The following is a 12,591-nucleotide window of genomic DNA, read 5'->3' as shown; positions in this document are numbered from 1 at the left end:
ATATAGAGATAAGTTAACAACAACAACAAAAAAAAGTACCTATCCTATCCTATGGCTATCACAGCTTAAAAAAAGCAATGCCACCTTCAACAGACCCAGGCTCCGTTTAAGTGCGAGCTCCAGGTAGTGACAATGCCACCCTGACCAAACCAACCTTATAAGCACGCTGGCTACTAAGCTACCAACCAAAGGTGAAAAACACGAGACAACTAGCCCAACTAACAGCAGTTAATACAGCAGTATGCAGCAAGCAGGATATCATTGAGCACCCTCTTCCTCTTTATTTCACACTTTTGGTTCTGTGAGGGCCCACGACACTTAGTTTAGTTTAGTTTAGTTTAAGTTTATTTGTCCCCATGGGGAAATTTGTTTTCGCAGGCTGCACAATGAGAGACAATACATCACAAGACAGACAAACCACCACTTCCTGAAGACACACACACACACACACACACACACACACTGGATGACTGGATTCACACTGGATGACACACACACTGACTGGATTCAACCATTTCAAACTTCATCAGAACAGCTCAGCTATTCTATATTTTATCTCAAATGTATTACAACTTTATAACATTAACTATTGTTTAACTCGTGTTCCTTATTTGTTTCCAAACAGTTAACCTTTTTTTAAATGGTGTGCATGTTTACATTGTTTACTTTTGAACTTTTGTTCGAATCCCTTCACTTGATTTAGGCCATTTAACATTTATTTACGTATTCAACTTTTCGGCTTTACTGAAAACATGGAGCGGCAGTAGCTCAGGTGGTAGAGCGGGCTGGCTGGTGACCGGCAGGTTGCTGGTTCGCTTCCCGCCTGCTCCTAGCTGTGTGTCGAGGTCTCCCTGAGCAAGAAGACGGTAGTGACTAGTGAACGTCTGTAGTGACTCGCGCCGCCTAACAACTTGGTACGAGAGAAAAAGCTGTCTAGAGCAGGTTGTGAAGAAGTTAACGCAGTGTCCTACACTTAGCGCGCGCTGCACCCTCGCCGCGGCAGCGGGGCTGCAGCTGCAGCGTCGGATGTGTTCCGGATTCTTTCACAAAACTGGGAACCAGGATGATAAGAAACCCCCGAATGGTTCGCCGACCATTCATTCATTCAGCCATTCGACGATATTCGACGCAGTCCTCCAAGGTATCAGCTTCAACATGTGAGTACTACTACTTTTATTAAACAAGAATGCTTACACTATTACACTACTATTACTCTACTATTGTACAAGTAGGCTACTGAGAGTGAGATTTTAGCATCCAACCAGGAGTACAAAGAAATGCAGTAAAGTAAACAGCAGTAAAATGTACACAGGTAGAGGAATACTGATGGCTGCACACATGTAGGCGAGAGGAATACTGACTGTGTATATGACGGCAGTACCTACATGGTAAATGTAGGTAAGGTTAAGGGCTGATTATGGTCCCACGTTCACGCAATGCAAGGTGGTTACGGACCCCTGACACATATGAACTTTATTGACAGTAGTACAGTAGGGGTGGAGGACTACATTAAGATGGATTCAGTAGATGACAACATGAGCAGCAATATTTTATTAAACAAGAATGCTTACACTATTTCTGTTTGTAAAACTTGAAATATAGTAGGCATTCTTAAAACGTCAGACAGAAAACAAGTCCTTTCCCTGAACGGACCCATCCGTTATCAGCTTATGAATAAATACCTTTATGAAATGACGGGGAAGTGGATGAAGAAAATGAGGACTGGGCTGTGTTAAATCATGTTAAACAATGACTTTAGATGTGATTACATTAGATTAAGCTTTATTGTACAAGTACTTTAGTTACTATGCAACAAATAGCTGGAATAAACTCCCTGAGGATTTGAAGACTTGCCCCAACTCTGACAGCTTTTAAAACAAGACTGAAGACTTATTTTTCCCACACACACAATCACTCCGACTTCTCCAACTCCAATGCGAGGCTGCTTGGACCACAACCAACCTTAACTAACAACCACACTGCAGTAGTGCGAAGCCGGAAAGGACACAAAGCACAGTCACAATCAGTTCTATCATCAACATTCAGTTACTGCAAAGATTTAAATAGCCTCTTACCTTAAGTCTATTCTAACTTACCTTAAGTTAGAATAGACCCAAAGTGTGTGGGTGCGCACATGGCTAATTTGCATACGCGCACAGGACTGGTTGGCTCGGGAGAACCGGGAGGTTTCCCGAAGCGCCGGCCTATGATTCGATGATACTCTCGACTCTCTCTCTCTCGACTCCGCCTCCGACACACTTGCCTCACACCGCCTCCCCTTCTCCGCCACACACACACACACACACACACCACACCGCCTCCCAGTCACCACCACACACCACACCGCCTCCCCTCTCCTGTCAGTCACCGCCACACACCACACCTCCTCTCTCTCAGTCACCGCCACACACCACACCTCCTCTCTCTCTGTCACCGCCACACACCACACCTCCTCTCAGTCACCGCCACACACCACACCTCCTCTCAGTCACCGCCACACACCACGCCTCCTCTCAGTCACCGCCACACACCACGCCTCCTCTCAGTCACCGCCACACACCACGCCTCCTCTCAGTCATCCAAATTGTCCCCACGCCTCTCAGTCACCGCCACACACCACGCCTCCTCTCAGTCATCCAAGTTGTCAGCTTCAACATGTGAGTACTACTACTTTTATTAAACAAGAATGCTTACACTATTACACTACTATTACTCTACTATTGTACAAGTAGGCTACTGAGAGTGAGATTTTAGCATCCAACCAGGAGTACAAAGAAATGCAGTAAAGTAAACAGCAGTAAAATGTACACAGGTAGAGGAATACTGATGGCTGCACACATGTAGGCGAGAGGAATACTGACTGTGTATATGACGGCAGTACCTACATGGTAAATGTAGGTAAAGTTAAGGGCTGATTATGGTCCCACGTTCACGCAATGCAAGGTGGTTACGGACCCCTGACGTCCTTGCGATCCATAAGGACGTCCGCGAGGGCTTGACGTGCGCCTCCTGAAAATGTTAACCCATCGAGGCGACGTGGGGTCGACATGGAGAACCATCATCAGCCCTTTAGAAGCCTGGGCTCAGTGGTTAGAGCGTTCGACTCCCATGCCGGTAGTGTTGTACTTCGAGAGGTGGACTCTGCCACATATTAACTTTATTGACAGTAGTACAGTAGGGGTGGAGGACTACATTAAGATGGATTCAGTAGATGACAACATGAGCAGCAATATTTTATTAAACAAGAATGCTTACACTATTTCTGTTTGTAAAACTTGAAATATAGTAGGCATTCTTAAAACGTCAGACAGAAAACAAGTCCTTTCCCTGAACGGACCCATCCGTTATCAGCTTATGAATAAATACCTTTATGAAATGACGGGGAAGTGGATGAAGAAAATGAGGACTGGGCTGTGTTAAATCATGTTAAACAATGACTTTAGATGTGATTACATTAGATTAAGCTTTATTGTACAAGTACTTTAGTTACTATGCAACAAATAGCTGGAATAAACTCCCTGAGGATTTGAAGACTTGCCCCAACTCTGACAGCTTTTAAAACAAGACTGAAGACTTATTTTTCCCACACACACAATCACTCCGACTTCTCCAACTCCAATGCGAGGCTGCTTAGACCACAACCAACCTTAACTAACAACCACACTGCAGTAGTGCGAAGCCGGAAAGGACACAAAGCACAGTCACAATCAGTTCTATCATCAACATTCAGTTACTGCAAAGATTTAAATAGCCTCTTACCTTAAGTCTATTCTAACTTACCTTAAGTTAGAATAGACCCAAAGTGTGTGGGTGCGCACATGGCTAATTTGCACACACGCGTCACTGGTCCACTGTTCTCTCTCTCTCTCTCTCTCTCTCTCTCTCTCTCTCTCGGCCAATCAGAGGCCACTCAGGGCACTAGCATGTGAGGAGGACAAGGCGATTGGTTTGTTTTGATTAACACCCGCCCCAACAGTCCGTATCAACCACACAGACAGCGTGCGGAGGAAGGGGTGTGTGTGACACTGATGCTGCAGTCGCGGTGTGTGTGTAGCGAGCGCCGAGCAGAGAGGGAGAGTCGAGGCTTCGACTAGTACTGTAAACCATGGACCCCAACCCGGGTAAAAAAAAGAAGAAAGAAAAGGCGGTGCCGAGAGAGAGAGAGAAAGAGAAAGGCGCTGGAGGAGGATGCGGCCAAATGCCGTAAACTGACAATTTATTCAATTCAACAGTTCAACAGTTCAAGTTAGGCGCGGAGTGATACTGGACTCTGTAAGCGTCGACATGGAGAACCATCATCAGCCCTTTAAAGCCTGGGCTCAGTGGTTAGAGCGTTCGACTCCCATGTCGGTAGTGTTGTAGTTCGAGAGGTGGACTCTGCCACATATTAACTTTATTGACAGTAGTACAGTAGGGGTGGAGGACTACATTAAGATGGATTCAGTAGATGACTGAACATGAGCAGCAATATTTTATTAAACAAGAATGCTTACACTATTTCTGTTTGTAAAACTTGAAATATAGTAGGCATTCTTAAAACGTCGTACCTTTATGAAATGACGGGGAAGTGGATGAAGAAAACGAGGACTGGGCTGTGTTAAATCATGTTAAACAATGACTTTAGATTACATTAGTACTGAGACAACGAAATGTAGTTTGGCATCTGACAGTAAAAAAAAAAGTAATAATTTTCCTGCGGTACGAGGAGAGGTAGGAAGTGGGCACCACCAGAGGGCAGCATGTTTCAGAGGAGCCAGGCCTGGCCAGAGAGCCTTACCGATCACTAGGCCTAAACACAGTTGTTTACAGACAGGCTAGCAAAGGGGCAGTAAAACAGACATAACCAAAAAGCCCCCCAAAGATATGGAAGGCAAACAATTCCCAAATTATCTTCACTGTATAAAGTCAGCCAATGGGCCTACATCTACAATCTGCCTACATTTGTGTCTGAAAACGAGATGATTAAACCATTATCAGCGGTCTGGTTCTGACCACCTGTTGCGCAGCGCTCACTCTAATGCAGGGGTCTCAAACTCAAATTACCTGGGGGCCACTGGAGGGGTAGCCTGGCTGAGGTTGGGCCACAAGTACTCAAGTATTTCTTAAAAAGGGTGTTTAGTATTAAAAAAAAAAAAAAACGGTTCCAATCTTCTCAATATTTATTAACAGTTCATCAACAGTTCAACAACATTCTCAAAGTGCATAAACAGAACATAAATAAATTCCTCTGAAAAAAAAAATATATTTTTTTTTTTCATCATCTACACCACGGACGTATATGGCCAGTTGGGCAGTGTCAGTGGTGTCTGTGCTCTCATCCAGGGCCACTGAGTAAGCACGGAAGTCTTTGACTTTGTCACGTAGCTGGCCATAAATGTTACCTGACAGCTCGGTAACACGCTCTGCCACTGTGTTAGGTGACAGGCTGATGCTGGCAAACTGAGCCAAAAAAAAAATATATATATCTTTTCGGGGCAGACAATACTCGCAGCCTGCAACATACACTCCTTAATAAACTCGCCTTCTGTAAAAGGCTTTCCTGCCCTAGCGATCATCTCGCTCAGTGTGTAGCTGGCCTTTACTGCTTTATCAGCCTCGTCGGTTGGTTTCCTAAAGAGAGTTTGTTGCCAGGTGAAACATTTCTTTAGGTCTGTGACTCGCTTCTCCCTCTCATCTCCCCGGTATTTCGCATACTCCTCGGCATGCCTCGTTAAGTAGTGGCGTCTGATGTTGTATTCTTTGACAACGGCAACTTTTTCAGCACATACAAGGCAGGTAGGGGTTCCCCTGTGCTCAACAAAAAAATATTCTAACTCCCACCTTTCATGAAATTGTCTGTGGTCATCGTCGACCTTTCTTTTCCCAGTGGGTTTTGAGAGGGACATGATGTGATGAATGAGGACCGCTACGCTTCCACTTGGTGTCACTCCGTTGCTTGCTGCGTTTCCTAGCAACCCGGCTGGCTGCCTTCTATGGTAGCCCATGCGGGCCAAAGCGCGTTTTGGCACGCGGGCCACATTAACATTACATACTGATGTCCACTCGGGGGCCACAAAATGTCGGCCGGCGGGCCACAAGTGGCCCGCCGGCCTTGACTTTGAGACCTCTGCTCTAATGAAAGGTTTCCCTCAGCGGCTGAATGGCTCACCTCTCCCGCCACGAGACCAGAGCTTCTGAGTCCACGACCCCGGAGCGACCGGGCCCAGTGGAGGACCTGTTGGACCCGGAGGGCCGTGGTCCAGACCCTAAGGAGTACATCCAGGACCTGGAGCGCTACACTCCAAACCCTGAGGAGTACATCCAGGACCTGGAGCGCTACACTCCAAACCCTGAGGAGTACATCCAGGACCCGGAGGAGTCCAGCAGCGCCTACGAACGCGCCTACGACGATGGAGGAGGATGAGCATGGGTCCGCCTCCTTCAGGTACGCATCTGCCTCTCCTCAATGACAAAGGATTTAACCCTGTCCGACAAACGTGACAAAGTGACTCATTCCAGGGTTCCCTCCACAGGTACTCCGGGTCCAGCAGGTCCTCCTCCGACTCCCCCTTGGTCAACGCGCCGTCGATGGTTGTGATAGGGTTGTGATAGGGTTGCCTGTGACGTGGCGTTTGATTGGTAGATTTTGGCTAGGCATGTATTTTTGGTGCCACAATTGCTGCAATAAATTATATTTTTGTTGGCTTCTAACATGTCTCTGCTGATGTCTTTGCTGTTTAAATCTAACAGTAGTCTACGAGTAATATATCCGGACATTCTGTGGTATTGGATGACGTGTTTTAATAAAAAAAACATCCGATACCACTGAATGTCCAGCTGGTGACTCCACTGAGGCTGTAGTAACGATGCTCTTAGCGCTCTACGAGTACCCCTGGAGCCCTCGTTAGCTACGAGGGTTTTAACGACGTTCGTTACTCAACGATGCTTTCGGAAAACGGTGTGAAAACTGTACGATGCTCGTACGATGAACTTTACGACCCACTTAGGCTAACGATGCTTTCTGGGAAACGGGGCCCAGCTCGAAAACGGACAACACAACTTTACGTTGTATCGCACGCGCAGCAAGACCGTGCAATGCATACATTGGCCTCCGAGAAATGCCGCAAGAAAGCTGGGAGATTTCTCCACTTGAAACCTGGAAGGCTGGTGTCCGAGGCGTCTGGAACGCACAGGCTATGTGACAACAGGCTGTAATATCCTCACATAGTCACAAGGAAACAGGACCGAGCATGTATAATAGCTGTACTAACCGCACATAGCCACAAGATGTCAGCACCAGCACACACATAATGAACTAGGAGGCGGGCGCTCAACACCGTAGCCAATCAGAGCACATTATTCGTCATAGAGGCCACGCCTGTCAAGGCACTAGGGAGGGAGAGCGCAGTTTGACTAGTAGTCTTGACTAGTAGTTGTCTTTCAAAAACAGGTCGTTTTTTCTGTATTTAGCCAGGGCGTCTGGTCACCCTGTGATATGTGATGTAGGCTATGATCGGTATTTAGCAAATCACACACTATACATACGATAGAGAAGCAGAAAAACAGGGGCAGTAAATCCAGCTATTTTAATACGTTGAAGAAACAATTAATATGTGATTAGGCTATATATAGCCTAAATATATACATAGCCTACATAAACAATACATGAATACATTAGATATCTATATATAAGCACATACACGTTATTGTATGAGCTAAAACCCCTGAAAGAGGACTGTTTTGCAGAGCTTCTTTCTCCTGCTCCCTTTCCGCAGTTCAGGAGAGGCGCAAAAAAAGTTTGGCGATGTGGTGCAGGCGCAGCTTATAACTTATGAAACACAGACACACACAACCAGAGACAGCAAGTCAGAATGATGGTTGTCGATGCCAAACTGTGGTCGTCTCCTCCTGAGTAAGTAACCCCCCCCCCCCGAGCCCTGTTTGCGATGGTCCGCCGATTGGAGCAGGAATATTCTGCACAGTGCTCAGTGCGCAACAGGAGGGGGGTCATCCCTCCCTATGGTCCCCGCTTTGTGTGTGTGTCCCCGGGGAGCGAATGTGTCTTTCGTAGGTGGAATCCGGAAGAACCATGAATATTATGGTTATGGTTAGGTTTAGGGTTTAGGAGTCAGCGTGTGAGTTTGCCTGACAGGGTTAGGGTTAGGGATTGGACAGGCAGCAGTAAATGCTGCCTGTCCAATCCTAGGCGGAACTTTTTCCGGATTCCACCTACGACAAAAAACACAGTCGCGACCGGGGAACATTAGGTAGGCTCCCAACAGGAGCATGACCGCTTTCTTGTTGCGTCCAAGCAGCCAATGCGGCGTCTGTCTACTCTTCACATGGTCTCTACTCTTCACATGGTCCGCTCTTCACATGGTCTCTACTCTTCACATGGTCCGCTCTCCGCACGTCTTCTGGTTCCGAAGGCGTCAAAACAAGCGTCTGTCTGTCTGGCCGTTGATGACGAAGCAGCGACGTCATCTCCCTGCGACCCACTGAGAGAGATGTTTAAAGCCAGGAGGATTCTTCTTCTTCTTCTTCTTCTTTAACTTTAATCCCCCAGAAGATGGCTTCGTTGAAAGAGGCTTTGAAGAAGCACTTCGGCTTCGACAGCTTCAGGTCGAAGCTCCAGGAGGACGTCGTCACAGCGGTGCTCAAAGGTAGAGAGTAGAGACACACACCTGGTCAGACAGTGGCTGAAGGTAATCCCGGTTCATGAGCCAGGCATGAGCTGCTGCTGCTGGTGTCAGCCGCTAAGACACCCAAACACTGTACAGGTTCCTCTAGTAATGACGGAATACGACTCATATATATATATATATATATATATATATATATATATACACGACTTAATACGAGTTATACAGACACGTTGATGAGCTTCAGGCGCTTTAGAGTAAATGAAACCTGTCGGATGGATGCCTTGTTGTTACTACAACAGAATGAATTCTCCTATTCTCCAGGGGACAGAGACGCAGATGGATTGTGTGTGTGTGTGTGTGTGTGTGTGTGTGTGTGTGTGTGTGTGTGTGTGTGTGTGTGTGTGTGTGTGTGTGTGTGTGTGTGTGTGTGTGTGTGTGTGTGTGTGTCACGACCCCACTGTTAGTTTCGAACCGGCTCTCTGTCTAGGCAGGAGTCGAGACACATAAGTGGTAAAACCCACAGCTGGCAGGCGACTCGCTTCCGGCCACGTGGGCAGTGACTCACCTGGTTCCTGGCGAGCTCTGGTCCTTCCTTGACGTGTTGGGGGATAGCCCCAAGCGTTGGAGCAAACTGTAGCCTGTCCCGGTTGGTTTATAGTTTGACATATAACACAGACAAACACTAGACAAACATACACGACAAAGGGGCGGTCACGTCCCCCCCCTTTAGGAACCTAGTCCTGGTACGGTCCTTGTAGAAGGGGGAAAACCTTCACCTCTTTCAGAGGGTGTTTAGGGAACAACAAGTGTGGGCACCATGCTGTCTGTTCAGCCATCTTGCCACCGTCAGCCATCTTGGATTCCCCAGGTGACCCGTATCAAGGCCAATCAAGGGAGCCACTCCCACAGTTACCATGACAACCAGTTACCCACCAGCTTAACATTACCCAACAGTAGGATCGTGACGTGTGTGTGTGTGTGTGTGTGTGTGTGTGTGTGTGTGTGTGTGTGTGTGTGTGTGTGTGTGTGTGTGTGTGTGTGTGTGTGTGTGTGTGTGTGTGTGTGTGTGTGTGTGTGTGTGTGTGTGTGTCAGTATTAACAGTCAGCCTGTCCCTGCAGGCGACAGAGACGTGTTTGTGTGTATGCCCACCGGTGCGGGTAAGTCCCTGTGCTACCAGCTCCCTGCGGTGATGTCCAAAGGCATCACTCTGGTCATCTCTCCTCTCATCGCCCTCATCCAGGTCAGTCCTCACCCCCCCCCCCCCCGGTTACATCACCACGTTATTAACCTCAAAGCCACCGTCCTCATTACCCCCCCCGCCGCCCCCCCCCGCCCCGCCCCCGTCAGGACCAAGTGGACCACCTCCGGGACCTCAACATCCCCGCCTGCTCCATCAACTCCAAGCTGCCCGCCGGCGAGCGCCGGCTGATCCTGGCGGACCTGGAGAGCGAGCGGCCGCGCCTCAAGCTGCTGTACATCACCCCGGAGATGGTGGCGTCGCCGTCCTTCCAGCCCTGCCTCAGCGGCCTGCTGGCGCGCCGGCTGCTGGCCCTGCTGGCGGTGGACGAGGCGCACTGCGTGTCCCAGTGGGGCCACGACTTCAGGCCCGACTACCTGAAGCTGGGCGCGCTGCGGCGGCGGCTGCGGGGGGTGGCGTGCGTGGCCCTGACGGCCACGGCGCCGCAGAGGGTGCAGAGGGACATCGAGGCGTCGCTGCAGCTGCACGCCGTGCTGTGCTACACCACGCCCGTGTTCCGCAGCAACCTGTACTACGACGTGGTGTTCAGGGAGGCCCTGGACGAGCCCTACGCCCACCTGCACGCCTTCGTCAGGGAGGCGCTGGCCGGAGGAGGAGGAGGAGGAGGAGGAGGAGGAGGAGGAGGAGGAGGAGAGGCACAGGTGGGTTCAGCCGGCAGCCGGGCCCCACCAGGTACTGGACCAGACCTGGTCCCTCCAGGGGTCCTGGTCCCTCCAGGGGTCCTGGACCAGACCTGGTCCCTCCAGGGGTCCTGGTCCCTCCAGGGGTCCTGGACCAGACCTGGTCCCTCCAGGGGTCCTGGTCCCTCCAGGGGTCCTGGACCAGACCTGGTCCCTCCAGGGGTCCTGGTCCCAGACCCAGGTCCCAGGTCTAAGATCTAACCACGTTTCAAGGACCTGCCAAGTACTGAACTGAAATAATATTCATATTATTTTATAGTTTTTTATTGTATTCCTTTATGGACAGGAGAGTAAAGAGAGACGTGAAGGTGGGTTGTAGGAGAGGGGGGGTGATAGGGCTGCAGGTGGGAATCGAACCTGTGTCGCTACACGGCCTACTAGGGCTGCTCGATTATGGAAAAAAATCATAATCACGATTATTTTGGTCAATATTGAAATCTCGATTATTCAAACGATTATTTTTGAGTTTGAAAACATGATGCATTTATTTATAATTTCTCTCCAAAAAAAACACTTTGTAAATGAGAACTTCGAAATTTCCCCTTAAAAATATACACAGAATGGTCAATAGAAAATAAAGTCCAGATATGATATATATAGGACAAGATATGATATATATATATATATATATATATTTTTTTTTAATCGTTTCAACTCGATTATATTAGTTTGGTGATCGTTTCACTCTGAAATCGAAATCGCGATCAAAATTAGATTAATCGCCCAGCCCTACGGCCTACTGCTTGTTTCTCCTCTGTAAACGGACGTGCAGTGGGTGGTTGTGACGTGTATCTCCTGACTTTACTTCCTGGAATCAATGGATTGTTTTCTGAGGACACAAACTATTCGATCTATCAAGTGTCCTCTTCTCCTCCTCCTCGTGTTCTCTCTCAGTGCGTAGTGAAGGACACAGTGTCCTCCTCTTCTTCTCCTCCTCCTTGTGTTCTCTCTCAGTGCGTAGTGAAGGACACAGTGTCCTGATCAGCCGGTCCACTCTGAGACCGACCACTGAGCTCTTGTCCCCTCTGCTGCGGTGAGCAGGGCTGTGGGATCGTGTACTGCCGGACCAGAGACAACTGTGAGACGGTGGCGTACCAGCTGACCAAGCTGGGCGTGCTGTCCAAGGCCTACCACGCAGGTCAGAGTCCACAACACCAGCCTAGACAAGTCCTCACCGGCTCTGTTAGGGTGCTGTTCGGACAACAAGTGATCAGAGCCATCTGTAACCATTTACAATAAGGGAACAGTAATCTTTTATTAACATTAGTTAATGCAGTAATAAGCATTATTTTATAAAACGGGTGGCTTAAATCAAGCGATCTGATTGGTTCCCAACTTGTTGTATATTGAGCGTATACACACAGCTATGACGCCCGTTCAGTTGACGGAGTTCAGTATCACTCCGCGCCTAACTCTAACTGTTGTTAATTTATATATAAAAGCAATAGCATAGTTCACTGAAGCCTAAAAACATGTTGATTGCATGAGGGGGTGGAAATGTTGTAAAGCAATAGGCACACGGTGAGTGAACTCCATAGTAGGCTACCGTCTCTAGCCTTCTCTCTGAAGGACGCTACAGTGTGTTGCATAGCAACCGCCGTACACTTTGCCGGCAGCCAGGAGGGACTACTAAGTGTCCCTCTGCCCCCCTTATAGCATTAGACTAAGTGTCCCTCTGCCCCCCAGGTCTGAAGCCGGCCGACCGCTCTGAGGTGCAGAGCCAGTGGATGCAGGGCGAGGTGCTGGTCATCGTGGCCACCATCAGCTTCGGGATGGGCGTGGACAAGGCCAACGTCAGGTGAGGGCGACGCCGGGGGGGTCGTCTGGGCGATGCCGGGGGCCCGTCTGGGCGACGCCGGGGGGGCCGTCTGGGCGACGCCGGGGCTAGGGTCTCTCTGCTCCGCCGTGACCTCATGGTGAACGATGATCGTGTTCTAGTGGAAGGCCGGAGGTCCAACTAGTTCACTAGGTCACCTTTTGAACCGGCGAGTGTCTTTTTAAGGAATCAAACCCGTGACTGTAGGGACG

At 48.8% G+C, this 12,591-nt stretch overlaps 1 protein-coding gene across 1 annotated transcript; it reads left to right on the top strand.

The window, feature by feature from the left end:
* Positions 1 to 8,441: 8,441 nt before the first annotated feature.
* LOC311376163 (ATP-dependent DNA helicase Q5-like) lies at positions 8,442 to 12,371 on the top strand. Its single transcript, XM_084491030.1, has 5 exons — positions 8,442 to 8,642; positions 9,744 to 9,865; positions 9,973 to 10,524; positions 11,605 to 11,701; positions 12,250 to 12,371. Exons 1-5 carry the CDS (start codon positions 8,549 to 8,551, stop codon positions 12,363 to 12,365), a joined length of 981 nt encoding a protein of 326 aa, XP_084347156.1. The 5' UTR covers positions 8,442 to 8,548; the 3' UTR covers positions 12,366 to 12,371.
* The last annotated feature ends 220 nt before the right edge of the window (positions 12,372 to 12,591 follow it).

This window comes from Micromesistius poutassou (genome assembly GCF_964030765.1).
Source record: "Micromesistius poutassou genome assembly, contig: SCAFFOLD_1291, whole genome shotgun sequence".
Lineage (NCBI taxonomy): Eukaryota > Metazoa > Chordata > Actinopteri > Gadiformes > Gadidae > Micromesistius > Micromesistius poutassou.
The sequence above is the reverse complement of the archived record's forward strand: the minus strand, read 5'-3'. Positions and strand labels throughout refer to the sequence as shown.

Bases quoted from the DNA above. Each gene is read 5' to 3' on its own strand.
- LOC311376163 (XM_084491030.1), top strand. From the start codon at position 8,549: ATGGCTTCGTTGAAAGAGGCTTTGAAGAAGCACTTCGGCTTCGACAGC. The intron at 9,866-9,972 runs GTCAGTCCTCAC...CGCCCCCGTCAG, and splicing joins CTCTCATCGCCCTCATCCAG to GACCAAGTGGACCACCTCCG. The intron at 10,525-11,604 runs GTGGGTTCAGCC...TGCGGTGAGCAG, and splicing joins GAGGAGGAGGAGAGGCACAG to GGCTGTGGGATCGTGTACTG.